Source organism: Triticum dicoccoides, chromosome 6B (genome assembly GCF_002162155.2).
Source record: "Triticum dicoccoides isolate Atlit2015 ecotype Zavitan chromosome 6B, WEW_v2.0, whole genome shotgun sequence".
NCBI lineage: Eukaryota > Viridiplantae > Streptophyta > Magnoliopsida > Poales > Poaceae > Triticum > Triticum dicoccoides.
The window spans coordinates 298773678-298791607 of record NC_041391.1 but is presented as its reverse complement, the minus strand read 5'-3'; the positions used below and the strand labels follow the sequence as shown (position 1 = coordinate 298791607).

General features: G+C 42.3%; 1 protein-coding gene across 1 annotated transcript; it reads left to right on the top strand.

Annotated features, from left to right (window-relative positions):
* Nucleotides 1–371: 371 nt before the first annotated feature.
* On the top strand, nt 372–6309 carry LOC119321118. Its single transcript, XM_037594947.1, has 6 exons — nt 372–623; nt 3051–3488; nt 4169–4792; nt 4892–4943; nt 5131–5229; nt 5338–6309. The coding sequence occupies exons 1-6, from the start codon at nt 372–374 to the stop codon at nt 6057–6059; spliced, it is 2187 nt and encodes a 728-aa protein (XP_037450844.1). The 3' UTR covers nt 6060–6309.
* The last annotated feature ends 11621 nt before the right edge of the window (nt 6310–17930 follow it).

Genomic DNA, 17930 nt, shown 5'->3' with positions numbered 1-17930 from the left:
CTACGTCGTCATCCCTTCTTGTTATTCCTCGTCTGAAAACATATCTTCTCTAATCCCTCGTACTATCCGCCATTGCCTCTGCAAAGGACACGCTACACACACCACCTCTGTCGCTGCCGTGTGGGATACCGGAGTTGTCGTGGCCTCCGATTCGACGCGCTATCAGATCAGGGTGGAGATGGTCCGTGCCGGTCTGACCAGCCTGGCAGTCTTGTTTTCCGTGACTAGGCCGGCGGCGCTCCAGATCGGGACGGACCGAGCGGACCAGCAAGTGGCGACGACAATCAGCGGCAGGAGGCCATGACGAGCGCGCACGACGGCAGGAGGCCACGGCGACTGTCGCGGCGGCGCATGGCGGCAGGAGGCCATGGATGGCGCCTGCAGGAGACCTCTACGACGTGGACACCGGCAACGACGAGGACGACCAAGGAGCCATCATGCCGGCTAGCCATGGCAACCCTGGTGCGCTCCTGCACTCGCTGACGTTGTCCATGGGCTCTGGCTCCCTGTCCACCTGCGTCAGCATGCAGCAGGCGCCCGCACACGCCCATTCCTACGACGCTGCCGGCGGCGAGTACATAGGACAAAAACAGGAGGATGCACACAACTTCGGTGCATTGACTGTATAACCTCTTCTCTTCGTGGATGTCTCCTGCGCGCACGCACATGCATTGACTGTATGGATGGAGCGTGCAGGAGGATTGGTTTTTCTTCAGTTTTCTATAGGGATATGCAACATGAGACCTGACGACCTTTTCACGTGCATGGAATCATTTTCTGTGGACGAAGCGAGTGCGGTGGCGACGACATGTTCAATTTCATCGTCTGAGAAATAAGGACGAAGCGAGCGCGGCGGCTTAGTTGGCGCCTGAGCCGGTTCTCTGCAGAGCAGAAGAACCGTCGTTGGGATCTGCCATACCTTGCTCGGAATACCATAGAGAGTATCGCTCCTCTCCAAACAATGCCGAACGTTTTCACGGTTCTTTCTTCTACTTCCTTAGAAGCATTCCTGTTTTTACAACTTGGGTTTGTATGGACGTGCGTTACTTAATACTCCCTCCGTCCAGAAATACTTGTCAGAGAAATGGATAAAAGTGGATGTACTTAGAACTAAAATACGTCTAGATACATCGATTCTTCCGACAAGTATTTCCGAACGGAGGGAGTACTCAATAATCCTAGGCCTTTTCGCCAAAAATAAATAAATTGAAGGAAGTCATTTTTTTTCACCTTCTCAACTACATTGAGACTGAAGATGCCTACGCTTTATAACAATTGATTAAACATATAAAAAACTGAGATAATTAGGTGCCAGTGCTCTATGCATACGATGATTCATTTAAATGATAGGTCGATTTGTAATATCTTTATTAGTATTAGAATATCTTTTCTATGGGAATTCTTATTTTTGTCAGTGACCAAGGTGGGCAAAAGCGGACCTGTATTATTTTCATTACCATTTATTTTAAAACAGAAGGTGAAACAATTAAGCATCGTTGTCGACCGGAGTGGATACCTGAGTCTGACCACCGCCTGCCTACCTCCGCCAAACCATCATTTTCCAGACACACCAATGTTGCCTCACCCACAAGACGCGGATCCAACCTGCGCGAGAAGAAGCAGAAGTCGCCAATGGGCGTCCTGATGGACACCACTGGGGCTAGGCCTTTCTGGGACTGCGCCCCCACAGACAACATAGGTGCTTCCACGACCCTCCCACATGAAGCTGCGCGACCACCACCGCCACCCATCATCGTCTAGGGGTGGCACTGTTGCTGAGAGGGACGCCTCCCTATGAGCAGCACGCGGCACACAACATCAGACCGCCACGCTCCACCGATCATCTGAGACCTGTGCCAAGATAACAGCCTGCGGAAAAGGATGCCCTGCCTTCACCTTCCTTGGGGCACAGGTGGGCTTTGTCGGCGCCCCCTCCGACGGCGGTGAAGCGAGGGAGCAGGGGGTGGTCTTGCGGTGCAGGTAGGGTTTTCCCATGTCACCCGAGTAGAGTAACATGAATATAATATTAGTTGAGACGTGCGTTGCACGTGCACGCTTACTAGTGGATAGAAACATTTCACTTTAGTATTTTCAGGTGCTTGGAGTATATATGATGCGCCTCTGTCCTCAAATCCGAATGCATTGTTTTCTTTGCTTTTGTGGTTACCCCCCTAATGGATTGTTGCATGCAACATTTTGTTTATCAAATTTAAAACATGAATAATCGTCCTTTAAATTATCTAAACTCTCTTGAATGGGTTAACTATTTTCTAGAACTTTTAAAATTAAAGTTACGCGCAAATAAATAAAACAACTTGGCGACTTGCATTGTGAACTGTAGAGACTTAAATTTGTCACGGAAATAAGAGACTTAAAGCGAGTATATATTTTCATTTATTTGTCTTCATTTTTATTTTATTTTGAGTTGGATATTTGTCTTCATTTTGGACTATGCTATTTTATTCGGACAAGGCCATTCCATAACATCAAGATCCAGGTGAGAAGACTTGATCTTGGTTGCATTCGCATACTGATCCATGATCGTGGTCACAATGCAGTCTAGCTAACTACATCTACATATTATATTAGGCTCACTTAAAATGGCTTATGCTTACACTACCCAGACTTGTCAGAATAGTTGATGCAAGTTTAAGAACTTTAAGGGCCAAAAACGCTCATTGCCTCAATATTGATTTTCCGTCCATGCAGTGCAATTTAACAAATTGAGGGTTTTCAGAATAGATGCACTCGTATTGAATTTATATTCCGGTTGGTGCGGCGGCGTCTGCGAGCTTATAAACTGAATTTTAGAAGTGGCTCTAGGATGAATCCCTAGAATATGTCTTACTGGGATATTTGAAATATCATGGTCTTCGAAATTTGCATCTGAATTGCGAATGTGTGGAGAACTTTCATGGTAACTGACATTAAAGAAGGATTATATGAGGGGAAGAGATGACTTTCTCTTTCAACATCTGTTAAAGAAGGTATTGTTTTATTGATAATGATAAGGAAGGAAATTAAGTGTTTAATACTCTCGTTGTGTACAGGGCAAGGGAAGTCCTTTGTTCAGTGAGGGGCATCAAGTTGAAGTGAGTCATTTTGCAAGAAACTTTAGTGGATCCTGGAATCCAGCTACTGTTCTTAAAGTGATTGGTGCTACACATTTTCTAGTACAGTACATGCATATTGGAAAGGATGATGAACCGGCCACTGAGATTCTAGATTCACAATATATTCGGCCATCACGCGACATCACCAATATGGATTCTAGGTACAGATTTTCTCCTGCATCTCATGTTGAGGTCCTTCATGAAGGTGGCTGGTGGCCTGCTATTATTGTGAAGGTTTTAGGTTCTGAAATCAACAAGTATGTAGTGAACTTGAAGAATCCCAAGACAGACATGGATGACGTGGAACCTGTGGATGTTCTGACGGTGGAAAGTACGCAGCTACGGCCACGGTTTGACTGGGACGGTAAAAACTGGGTACGCTGCTTGAAAAAGGTACACATAGTGCATATTCCGTATTTTGTCTTCTGTCATTCTTTTCTAGTGTTTTTTTCCTTGATAGAAAATAGAATGCTATTTAGTTCTGTCATTGCATGCATTTCATAGCCTTTTTTTAAGTGTGTATCGATGAAGGAGCAGGTGGCCTCAAACAAACAATAGTTGACTGCAACAACTATATTATACTTAGTTTTTGTCATTCAGATTTCAAAGGAACTTGTCAATATTGCCTTTCTTTGGCTCCTCTTATCACTATTATTGCAACATGTTATTCACTTAGCCCACCTTTTTCTTTTCTGCAAATCACTTAGCCCACCTTGGTTTTGCACCGTTTGGATCAGGGCTAACAACACTTTCCATCTGTTGGTTCTTTAATCCATTAGGCCTAATTAATTGATAGACAATTAGACATAGTCCTGTTACGATAGCCATATCTGCATCTTGTATGTTTATTAGGCAAGCATATCTGCACTTGAAACAAGAAGCAGCTGGTAATGAATTAGGAATATGCAAATTAATTTATTCGTAGTTGGAATGTTATATCTGCTCTAGGTTCCAAACAACAATGATGTTATTCAATGTTACCTTAAATCTGTAGTTGGAAGACTGTAGATTATGGTATAGTGTACTGATATGTGTTATTTTACCCTGTGTGCTAGCCTTCGCTCCAAAATTATGTCCATGAGATGCATCCATTCCAGAAACCTTCTAATGGTCCTCAATTAACTTCTCGAAAAAGAGCAATTCCCGCCTTCTATGATGACTTGGATAAAGTCAGTAATAAACCTGGTTCTCGTCATGACAAAAAGTTGAAGGATGAAGATGTGACATCAGAACAAATTTCTCCTGTTTTGTCCATTCGTAATGAAAACAATGAAATTATTCATAAGCAAGGAACAGCATTGGCATTGAGGTCTGGGTTGTCCCTTCCTTCACTTCCACAAGTGGCGGCATTTGGCTCTCTGAGTTCATCTACACTTGCTCCAAGCTGTCATCTTGAACAATCATCTTCTGAGATGATTATTGTACCCTCTATGGCACAAAGTCGACAGATTCAGGCATCTCTATTTGGAGGTTTTGGTGAACCAAGACCTGTCCCACAGGGCCCACTATTAGGAACGCGGTCACTTGGCTCAGATTTTCGCATCATTGAAGGGTCAAAAAATGCATTAAGTGGTCAGGGTAACCAATCAACTGTTGGAACTGGGACTGAACTGTCCAGGCAAATGGAGAAATGTGTTTCTTCTCAAACAACAGTGGCTCTAGGGGAGAACCCTGAAACTGTGAGTTGTTACTTTTAATACAACCCCTTAATTCTACCAGTCCTAACATCATTCGAAATATCATTTGTTCTTATTTTCCTTTACATTTGTAAATGCTAGATACAGCCAATGAAAGGGATAGCTGCTCCTGCTAAAGCTACTGAGGAAGACAGTAAGTTTCAGACTGTTTAACGTATATTGGTACTCCCTCCGTCCAGAAATACTTGTCGGAGAAATGGATCAAAATGGATGTATCTAAAACTGAAATATGTCTAGATACATCCATTTCTCCGACAAGTATTTTCGGACGGAGGGAGTACAACATACACTGCAAATACTAACTAGCAAATTTCTTGCAGTGTCTGAACTGCCTAATGATTTGACTGCTGGGTGTGAAACACTTCCAGAAATGGATGAGCTGAGTTGTATTGACCCGACATCACGAAAGGACATCGGAGGTATGCCTTCTGATTCCTAAAAGTTAGCAATGCGCGCTGATTACAGCAAAGTCCACTACACTTTCACTATGTTATTACATTTCCACTACACTACACTTCCATTTCCAGGTTCACAAGCAGGTGGAAGAGATGATCTTGAGCAAGGGGGCTACACAGGTGAAGCACATGATTCTTGCTGTCCCTTGTCGGAATCAGCAGCTGTGCATGAGAGTATCATGGACACGAATGGCCGGATTTCAGAACCCTTGGCAAGCCAGCATCTTCCATTTGTGAAGACCTCCCCAATGTGGGCACACCTTGAGGGACTGGAAATATTCAGGAAAGCACCACAGCGACCAAATTTCCATCAGTTCGAGCAGCATGGTCAAGAGGTCTGTGAAGGACTGGCATTAGGTTTGATGTTCTCTTTTGCTATTTTAGCAGAGAGCATAAACAGTCTGAATGCTCTGGACGATAGTAGACTACTCGAGCAGAAGATGACGGGCCTTGCTTTGCTTGAGGCAGATGGTTTTGATGTCAAGGACCTGAGAGCACGCGTGGAAACAATGCTCCATGCAAATAATAGTTGCGCTGAACTACAGGATTCCATCAGAAAGCTGGAGGAGAAGATTGCTCACAAAGAAACCAAGGACCGAGAACTTGGCACGCAAGTTCGGTCGCTGGCTATGGCTGTCCATCATCACGATCTACATGCCTATCTGATGCGCATCGTCATGCGGTCTGCCATCACGCAGAAGATGAACAATGCTATGGAGATCTCAAGGCTCAAGACAGAAGCGAACAAGCTTAAGAGATCGTGTCTATCCAACACCATCGTCGTGCCACGGTGAGTTTGGAGGTGAGCAAGTCAGCACGTTCTTGAATAGGTAGTTATCAGTGGTAAGTGGTGGAGAGCCCCCTGCTAGATGTTTTGTAGATAGTTCGTAATGCTATCCTAGAGTTTGCCGTGCCGGCGAGTCTTTTGTGTATGGGCTGTATATGTGGTTACTCTCGTATGTTGCAGTCCTCTGTAAAATACATGTTGTGTAGATAGTCCGCAATGCTATCCTGGAGTTCGCCGTACTGGGGTGAGTCTTTTGTGTACGGGATCATGTATATGTTGTTACTCGGGTATGTTACAGCCCTCTGTAAAATAGCATGTAAGTTGAACCTGGAGGTTATTGATGTATTCTGTGTGTTCAGTAATCAAACTCGCAGCACTTTGTAGGTACCCCTCTCTCTGTTTCATTCGGAAGAAGCCTATTTCGAGAATATGGCAATGACTTCGTGGTGTCTGGAAAAAAAAATTCAGATTTGGAAGGCAAAAGTTAGTGTTCATGTATTATTGTAGTCCCATGTAATTTCATGTGGTAGTGAGACATTAATGCTAACTATTTCCAAAATTAAATATCGGTATACTTATCTATCTTCTTTAGTTCCTCCTAGGTGAGCTGTATGCGGGAAAACCCTATACGACGCATTCTGCGTCAGAATGTCGACCTATCGCACAGGAGATCACGAGCAAGCGTAGAACTGGGCCGGCCGTTAACGCGTTCGGCTTTCCACCTTCTAGGAGGTTCCGGCCGGTCTTTTCCGGTTTTGGGAACCTTCTAGAAGGTTCCTAAACCAGGTTTTTCTTTTTTTCCCAATTTTTTTGCTGCTTCTTTTTTCTTAAATGTTTTTTCTTTTCCTTGTTCCTTTTTCCTTTATTCTGTTATTTTTTCTATTTTACATACATTCAAAATTTTGAGAATTTTCAAATTTTGTTCATATTTTCAGAAAAAATAACTGTTTTGAAAAAAATTCACATTTTTAAAAAATGTTCAGAATTTCAAATTTTGTATTTATTTGTTAATAAATATTGAGAATTTCAAAATATGTTCAGATTTTCAAAATTTTGTGCATGTTTTGGAACTTGGTTCCATTTTTCAAAAAAATCATGTTTCAAAACTTGTTTGCGTTTTCAAAAAATGTTTGCAATTTGGAAAAAGTTTGTAAATTTGTTTTTCAAAAAATGTTACCTTTCTCCAAAATTGTTCATGTTCTTCATTTCGAAACATGAACATTTTTTGAATATGTGAACAAATTTTATGAGAACGAACAAATTTTGAATTTCCCAAACATTTTGGAAAACATGAACATTTTTGGAATTTGTGAATATTTCTTTAAAGCACGAATGATGTTTGAATCTTGAGAATAAATTTGGAAGCACGGACTATTTTTTGTAGCACGATCATTTTTTGAATCTTCAGAACAAATTTTGAAATGAAGAACAATTTTGAAAAATCCTGAACAATTTGGAACCATGAACAATTTTTTCAAGCGCGAACTTTTTTGAAACTTGAGAACATATTTTGAAAAATCCTGAACAAATTTGGAAGCGCGAACATTTTTTGAATATGTGAACAAAAAATTGAAATCCGGTACATTTTCGGAATTTCAAAAAAATTGAACTTTTATGTGTAACGAGAACAATTTCTGAATTTTGAGAACATTTTCGAACAGTTGTTGGATTTTTAAACATTACTCGCATTCAAAAATTTCTAAGAAAAGATAAAAAAACAAAAAAAACCTCTCCGATTTTGCGTTTTATTGTGTTCTTAATGTTACGAACTCCACTTTTGTCGTGAACGATTGTCAGGTCCACTGGTTTGCATACTCTTCTTTCGATCAACAGGTCTATAGTTTGATTCCCAGCTGGGACGTGTCTTTTTCTCTTTTTAGACACTCAAATTATTGTGCTACAGAACAAACGGGATCGCTATACCATGGGCCGGCCCAGTCGGGCGTCATTGTGTGCGTCGGCTCGCTAGGAGCTCCCCTAGTAGTTTTGTTGGGCTCCAAATTCACATGGGCTGCTACATTCTTTTTTTTAAAATTGTTGAATGCCCTTAAGGCTGGCCATAGTAGGGGTAACATAAGTGGTATCATGCACTTGAGACTCGTAAACATGCTTATGTGGCAGACAATTAAAGAAGAGAGAGAGGGTTATAGTAACATAGATTAATGCATTAGTAAGTCTCAATTGCATGCAAGGATTTCAAGGTGCATTAATTCATTGCATGTACTTCATGCATACATGCATTGCATGTACTTCATGCATACATGCATTGCAATTAATGCATTAGTAAACACAATTCTTTGAAGAGAACGAGCGCATTAATTGAGTGCTTTTACAAACCACAAAAATTATTCCACCACTCATCATCTACCTTAGTTGGTGAGATTTTTGAATTGAGGTGAGATTTTTGAATTGAGCCCTATAAACCAGAAAGGAGATAGTATCGTATCATAATAAATGTTGTGCTACTACTCCCTCCTTTCCGGTTCAATTCAAAAATCTCACCAACCAAGGTAGATGGTGAGTGGTGGAATACCTTTTGGAGTTTGCAAAAGCACCCAGTTAATACTCTTGTTTTTCTTAAAAAAATATGTTTATCAATGCATTGGTCAATTTTCCCTTAATACTTGCATGCAATGATTTAATGCACCTTGGAATCTGAACATGTGATGGGAAACAACCAAATTAAACCTTATAAAATGGAAAACTAAAATTTTGAGATAAGCCCTATAAACCGGAAAGAAGGAAGTATGTGTCATGCATGGACATAAATGAGACCACATATGATACTAATATATGATATTATGCGCTATGAATGTAGTATCATACACTAGTATCATATGCATGATACTAGAATATGATACTCCCACTATGACCAGCCTTAGGAGTAAACTTGAAGCGTGTCGAGTTTTGCACCTAAGGTGCAGACTCTATTGCAGTCGCTCCCCAACCAGTCTAGTGGGAACTGCAACAGGGCCGCCGCACGGCGACGAGGCATTGGAGGGGACGTCCTAGCTTGTTGCGCCCTATGGCAATCTGACACGCACTAGCTGCCCATGCAAACTTTACATAGGGCAATCCGACTGAGCTGGACCTAGTTGTTGTAGCAGTCATACTATAACAAACTAGATGACCCTCATGCGCTGCTGTGGGAATTCTTAGTTTATAAACATGATGGTAGATGAATTGAACAACCTTTTGCATAGTGTATTTACATACTTAAGATAAAAAAAAGCAATGGGCAAAATACTTGGTATAAATATAGATATGGGAAAACATGAATTATGCGCTCATTTTTTTTTACTAAATACATAAGTAATCTAATGTGACTTCAATGAATATTAATGTATATTATTGTAACTGTTGTCATAAATCAATCTACATATCTACATGCTTACGATCTTCACAAACAATGGTAAGTAAACACAAATATTGGTGATTGTTGTTTCTTGCACTACGTGACAGTGAGTGATGGAGCTCCAACATCAACAAAAAAGGGGAAAAAATCCTTTCTCTCTATTTTTTGTCAAAGTGAGTGCAAATTCTCTTGTCTCGAAGCATTTTTCTGAAAAGAGCATGAGTACTTATCATAAGCACAGAGATCCTATTAGAATAGATGAGAGAGAGACGGGAGACATAGAAGTAAAGTGAATCCTTGATCTCATTGATGATGGGTTACATATATATATATAACCCCCGAAGGGGTGTCTCCGAAGGGACACGAGGCAAACGCCTCCTTTAGGAAAAGTATGGATTAACAGGATTAATTAAATCCTAACACTCCCCCTAATCCATGCTTGTTAGTGTAAGTATCATCATCTTGAGAAGCTCCTCCAAAAACCCTGTGGGAAAAATATGAGGAGATATGTGTTCCATATGTTGCTAAAACTCCTTCAAACCTAGTGAGAAAATAAGGAGAAAATGATGCAACATATAATGGTTATTGTCTCTTTTAACTCAATACGAGAACCCATAGAGTTTAGAGGATAATAAATATGTCGTATATACTTTCCTAAAACCCCGATGGGGAAAACAAAAAGTATGAAATATGATCTCATGTTGATATTACCTCATTAAAAACCTTTATGAGAACCTGTAAAGTAAACTTATGAAGGGAAAAAGAGTATAATATGATGCATTGAACAGGAACAATTCAGGAAGATACTCCCCCTGATTCTTGCAAAAATTCAAAGCCGTCACATACCAAAACATAGAAATTGGTAGAGAACCGCTTAACAATTCAGTCACATGATTTGACTTGCAAGATATGCAATATAGTGATATTGCTCATTATGTAACCTGTTTGCATCCGGGCAACACAAGAAACATTATCGTTGAGATAATGGTTGGTGAATGTAGCCATGAGGTCTGATTTGAAGACTCTTCATGAGAGGGCTACCACACCTATTAGGAACACTAAATTTGTCTATGATCTGATAGTGGGGATCTGATCCATGTAACCAATGATATTGATGTTCAGATTTCTCCGAAACTGAAAAACCAGGACAAGATGTTTCATGCCTTGGAGATATCGAAAGATATTCTTGAGTACCAACCAATTGTGTTTGGTGGATCCAATGCATTATGGAACGTTGAGTTCCAATATCCCATTTCCATCATCTCTTGGTCTAATAGATCTTTCTCTACGTCTAGAGAATGAACTACCATGAGAGTTATGGATAGATAAGATTTGTCAACAATGAATTCTCCAATATATTTTGGATATAGACAACATAGGTGTCTGCCAACATGAAGTCGACTTGCATTTACTGATTCACAGGACTTGATATCCTTGCTTGTGAGAAGCTGAATCCTAATGTACTTCTGCCATATATCTCTCCCTGTTGCTTTGAACGGAGAGTGGAGTGGATTTTGTTGGTACCTCCACTCTTTCAGGCGTACTTTTGCAGGATTGTAGGATTGCGTGACACCTTTATAGTCAGTAAAAGAATCTAGCATGTTATTTGCAATATGTTGCAAATCTTCTGAACGCATGGTTCAGCTCTTTGAGTACGTGGATATGAGGCAGAAATGTGTTGAACATTCCACTAATTTCCTGGCATTCTATATGGTACTTGAATTCTCCCCCTAATGCCTAGAAATATTCCTCATTGAATCAACATACTGGCCCTGAATAACTCCCCATGTGAGGGGCTTGAGGTATTGACGGTAATACAGTTATTTCTCACATAGATCCCAACTATATGTTGAGGGGCCAATGATGTATGTCGGGGTGATGATATCGGTGTGTAACCGAATTACCGCAGATAGGGAATACTTGGTAGATATCCACATATCAAAGATAGAGGGGAATAATATTATGCAGTTCTGTCATGAGCGTGTAAAACTACATGACTCCAACGTAAAGTTGGTAAATTGCAATTCCAAAGTAAAGATAATGTAATGAGCTTAACTCTTTGGATAGGATTCTACCAAACCATTTGGAGTCTAGACATTAGGACTAATTGCTAAACTTCAATCCAAGGGCCATAGAGAAGGCACTCAAGGAGAATGCTGCAATGTTATCCATTCGATTTGCTTGAAATCGATGTGAGGATAATGAGCCAATGGTTTCGTGTGAATAAAGCTCACACTTAAGACCATCATGTAGATATGTCTTTTAGAATCATGGAATACCTGAATAGTCTAGTCAATGAATGGGAAGAGTCACTTACCTCAACTTGATGCATTCAAGGAGTCTGAGTGGTTCGACGTAGACTTTAAGGTGTACGAGCCTTAAAATTAGCTTGCCTGTGTCACTTGTAGTGCACATAAAATCCAAATGTTGTTAGAATTTAGCATCATAACAATCATAAACTATTGGAATTGCTGATAGTTTCGGTTTCAACCCAATGTCTCGATGACCAAGGCGAGTATGCCAAGTTTGTCATGTACAAGACACTCTGGAAAACTATCTCGTAAGCAACCTGTGCTACGGGTTGAGTTGTATGTGTACTACAATTCTGATGATACACAGAGAATGTGCTTGCCATATCTGTTGCATATGGTAAAGAGAAGTTATTTCTATTTGTTGTCATCATAAGTTTCACTATGGAAACTATTTTGACGGATACCTCCATAGTTTAGTAGGCTACGAGTTAAACCTTGGAAGCAATAAAGCATCCCACCATTACTTGAGTACCCACAGGGACAGTAAATATGACTCGAGTTGAGCCAACAAATACCTCATCGCGTCTAGCGATTTTAAAATATCTCCTTTCTCTCAATGAGAGTGGAAACGTTGGACTTCCCTGAGTATAGAGTTTGTGGTGCATATGTCCACAAGGCACATATCATTTTTCATCGGATTAACTCCCGTATAAATCTATATATAGACATGAAGATTCTCAATATGAAAATCACTGTCAGATATATAGAATGCATAAAAATGTATTTGTATCAAAGTGTTGATACAATATATTGTGATATACAATATATGATGACAACAATACTTATGTTGCAACATTGTAAATGGACATGAATTATATTGATCACTCAGGAGATTGAGAGACTATTCATAGTCTCCAAACATGCCGGTTGAGGCATATTCAACCATCACACTCTCCGTGCCCATAGGGTTTCATCATAGCTGGTGATGTCGGATTGAAGGTTGAAGTAAGATTCAAACCTTTGCCCTTGAGGTTCATTGTATCCTAGGAATTGCTGATACAGAATAAGTAGATGCTGAGAACTGAATCTAATGCCTTATGATATATAAGACACTATTGCACACATTATCCCATGAGACACAAGAGCGATCATGATATCCATGGCCCAGATAGGGCAGTGTGGCCATTGAGGGCGAATGCCTCAAACTCTATAGCCATATGTTACCTCTATGGGTAAACCAAAGATAATTAATTTACAACCAGTAAATTAAAGATCATCATGGTTGATGTTGTAATCAACTTAGCAAAATCAATGGGTATTTCAAGAAATTTATCTTGAAACCATTAGTGTGAATCTCAAATTGCTAAATATGACACATTGAAGATAATCTCCAAAATGGAGTAGATCTCGCAGCACTAGAGAGTATAATCTGATGAAATCAGTAGATACTCACTCATAATGCCGTATGTCATGACTTAGTAAAATGTGTGGAAGAGCACTTTGTAAAGAAATTATGATGTCAAAATGACAAAACATAGGCTTTAAGAATAGTCATTGATAATCTGTGAAGGCAGTAGATCTATATGACTACCTTGTGATCTCAATACATCAATTTGAAGAAATCACTTTGAATTTTGCATTCTTATTTGTAAGAAATTAAGAAATCTCAATTGCAAATAGACATATTAATCTCGACATGTAGCGAACATGAAGATACATACATTCCGGAATACATCATACTCAAAAGAAATACACCACTATTATAATGAATAGTAATGATGTTGCAAACTTGATGTTCAAGTGAAAAACTTGAATTGTATAAATCTCAAATTAAATGAGATGATATTGTATCAAGTTGCAAGATAATTCAGCAGGGTGAATTAATATTTTGCGAGAGAAAATTAAACTCAATCGCTATGAGATTGTTTTGCGAGAGAAGAAAATCTCAATCGCAAGTTAGTACTGTTTTGTACTAAAAAAATTGCATTGTACGGACAACCTGCCCATTAATCTGCAATTTACGGAGACTTAAATGTAAAATACATTTCAGTCGAGGATTACCCCGCATACTGAACTAAGTCAGAAGACTTAACAACAAATTACAAAGTCCAATCCGTAAATAGGCAGAATAAGGAGGACTGAAATGCGGAATGGTGAAAAGATGAGGTTTTCTCCCCGTCCAGTTGCCGATTACGAGTAAATCGTAACCGCCTCCGCCTCTCGGGCTCGCCGGCCACGAGCGCGGGGCGGTTGGAGCGGCCACGGGCACGGCCGCGCGGCGGCCAGTCGAGGCCCGGCGCGGGGAGGCGGCCGCGTGCTGGAGACGGGAGACCGCGCTGCCTTGGCATGACTGCGGGCCGGGTTGGGCGGAGCGAAGGGAGCGCGGCCACGGCCTGGCGCCGTGGCACGGCGCGGGACGCGGCCGGGCGGACGGGCGCAGGGCGCAGCCACTAGCGCGCGGGCGGGCGCCACGGCCAGGGCGTTCACCATCAAGCCGAGCCGCCAAAGGTTGCTGCGTGCTCCGTCAAGTGGCTCCATCTACCAGTGCGGCCGGAGCGGCTGCACGACGGCGGGCGCCGGAGCGTGGCGCAGGTGGAGGAGTGGCGGGCGTCGGGGACGGTAGGCGCGATGGACCTGCAGTGTCCGCGTCGACAACCACATCGCTGGCTTTGGCTTCAACAACCGCAGGGGTTGGAGACGTGTTGCCGCTCAAAAGTGGCACGATTATAAAGAGTAGCTTGAAGCTATGTCAAGATTAATTCAAACATATTATTGAAAGTCACCATGAGATGGCTCTCTTCGAGAAGATCAAGATGGATATGAAGATGGCCTAAAATAGAGCTCGGATGCAAAAGTTATGACAAGCTCAGAGATGCTCATGTTGACATCAGATTAAAGAATGGCTTGAAACCCAATTAAGATGGCAGCAAATGAAAAAAGTTTCAACATTAAAGTTGTGCGTCTCGTCGAAGCGGTTGATTTTGATATAAGAAACGTCTCAATTAGAGTTCGTACGCAAAAGTTATAGCCGAAAACGCGCGGCTGCATCAGGATGGCCGGACACTCCGGGAATGATCATCCGGGTTTTGGGTTTCTCCGAGGATGGCCGGACACTCCGGTGATGTTTGTCCGGGTTTTGGATTTTTCTGCCGCAGACTTTGGAAAACAATCGAAAACTCCTTCAAGATGACCTCTAATCAAAAAATGTTCAACATGAAAGTTGTTTGTCTCGTCAAAACCGTCAAGATTTCTTTTGGGCTCGTTTCCATCCACGGTCGTTTACTACCTCAAACGTGGCCCGCAAGGTCCAGCCAATTTAAACCAAACAGTTTTGGAAAGTTCGGACAAAACCAATCCGAATTTGACTAGGGTTTTGGACGTGAATCCAAGCCTTTTCCTTGCACGGGAAGTCCAGCCGCCTCTTATATACTTAAGGGGTGACGGACGATTGAACAACACACAATCGATCAAATCATATACCACTTTTTATCTTTTATCTTTTCTCCTTAATCCTAGTTCTTCTTTTTCCTCGTTCTTCGTCTGTTCTTCTTATTACAGGGCGGCGAACCTCGAGGTCCTATGGGCGATCAGGTCGACCTAGTGCAACCCATAGCCGCCGCGTACCTAGACGGGGTCCCTTCCGGGCGTGTGGGGTTTCGGGTCCTCAAAAGCACCCGCCAGATTGCCTGCGTACCGTGCTTCCGGCTGGGTCTCCTTCAACATGAGCTGTGGTGCATCACCCTCGGTGTTGGAGGTACACGTGACGTGTTCGTGTTCAACAAGACGGCAGCGCCGTGGCCTCGTCGTCGTCGTCGATTATGACAACCTCATCCGGCAGGGCGGTGCTCAAGTCCCGGCGCGGCGGTCGATGGCGGCCATGGTACGGCGGCCGAGCGGACGGGCGCGTCCGAGGCGCGGGGCGGCCGGCGCGGCCAAAAATGGCGATGGCGTGATGCGCGCCGCGGCCACGGCAGGCGACGAAGGGCGCGAGGCGCGGCCTGCGGCAAGTTTTAAGACCTGGTTCTCCACTGATTCTCCATACAGCCATGAATCCATCGATTCGGTTGGCTTTGGCGTTTGCACACAGACCACATCTCCATCTTGAAAGCATTAGGAAAAGAAGTCGCGTCGCCGATTGAAAAACCTGGTGTTGCGTGGTGGAGTGTCTTCACGAAGTGCGCCACTGTTGGCCGCTGCCATCCGGCGTCCGGACGGGACGAACGGCAGCGTGGATGCGTGTGGAGGCGCAGGGACGAACACCAGATCCGGGCTCGCGTCGGCCGCTTGGTTTGAGGGGCCGAGGGCCACCGGTTCATCAACGCCGGAGGGCGTCGCCCGCACGGACGTGCACCAGTCTCGCCGTTCTTCTTCTCTTCTTTTCCTTCGGTTCCTTTTTGCTTGTTCCGTGGCCTAATGCTCTCGGTAGAGGCGTGGGTGATAACGTGTTGGAATAGACGAGAGAGAGACGGGAGACACAGAAGTAAAATGAATCCTTGATCTCATTGATGATGGGTTACATATATATATAACCCCTGAAGGGATGTCTCCGAAGGGACACGAGGCAAACGCCTCCTTTAGGAAAAGTATGGATTAACATGATTAATTAAATCCTAACACAAATTATCACATTGAAGTCAGGATTTTTTTACCGAAAGAAACTATGTATGAAAACTTGTCAGCTAAATTACTCGGTGCCCACGATGCACCCAAGTATGTCTTCACGGGCAAGCCGATCCATAGCTGCAGACAACACGTCCCTTGCATCCGATGAGTCAAGAATACTCAAAACTTTGTATAACTAGATGATATCCTGCGCGTTGCTGCAGAAATTTGTAGTAGTGTATAGGAGGCTTTATAGAGTGAATAGCAGTGAAATTTATGGAAACAATAATATAAATACATGTCTATTTGAACCTTTGAATGGTATTATTTATTATACGGGGTATCCCCATATTTGCATAATTAGAAGAGTGCATCACCAACATTAAGAGAAGTAACATATATTGTAATTAGATTTTTCTTGTAATATTTCAAGATAATATCATTTGGTTGTCTATTAGAAGTGCGTGGGAGCAAGAAACAGAAACATTTGATACTAATTTGTCAGCCTCGCAGTGTTACTGCGCCCGAATAGTAAACATCTTGCATTCTCCACCTTGATCCACTTATTGAGCGAAAGATAACCAGCTACACAAAATGTCATCGTTCCCAAGTAGACGCATGTGCACTCCATTGTACTACATACAATACTATTTAAAACACTACCAGCAAACAAAGAACAATTAAATTGAAGGACAATGAGAACAGCTCATACCTGATCCTCTCAGTGACGAAAAAATCTTCGAGGTTAGGACTATTATTAGTAGCATAACAATCAAATACTGATATTCTATCTATAAAAAAAATTATGTATAACAAGTTTATGGGCACCACATATAGTTATCTTAAAATTGAGAGAATGCAAGTATGTTCATAAGAGTCACGCCATATTTTTTTATTTATGTAGGTAGATGATTGTTACGACAATAGTAGAACCTTGCAGCACGGGAAGGACAACAATGTCAATCACACAATTGTATCACCGAGGTAATAGAAATATACCGTAAAATTCACAATGTAATACTACTCACAGGGAACAAATTACCCGAAAACGAACCCCAATATGCCATATGTTGTGATAATGTGATTCTACAAAATAACCAGAGAAGAGCAATAGAAGTAAACAATTCATATTGGGTGTGTTGGAGACACAAGAGATTTCTTGTATTTGGTTGGAGGGTCATTTGAGAGAGACCATCTTCATCCTACACCTCTCACTGATTGATAAACCTTAGGTCATCCATTTGAGGGAAAATTGCTACTGTCCTACAAAACTCTGCGCTTGGAGGTCCAACACATGTCTACAAGAATAAAGTTGCGTAGTAGACATCAGTCGCCGGGACACTTCTTCTGGGCCAAAGCATGCAGCATGTTGGCGGCGGCGGAGGCGAGGTGTTCCTCCGGGTCAACACGCACAACGACCATCGCACCGTGGACCGCCATCAGCTCCTCGACCTCCACATGATATGTGGTTGGGCTTGCGCGGTGATGCTCTGGAGGTAGGGACGATGGGGATTTGGAGGCATGAGGATGTTTCTTAGGCGCCATTTAAGCAATCAGGCCGGGGCCGTGATAGAGATCAGTGGGTTACCTAACTGGATCTGAGCAGAACGTAGATGTGGTTGAAGCTGTGGTTGCGGCGGCGGTGGTTTGAGCTGCCGGTAGGGGGAGG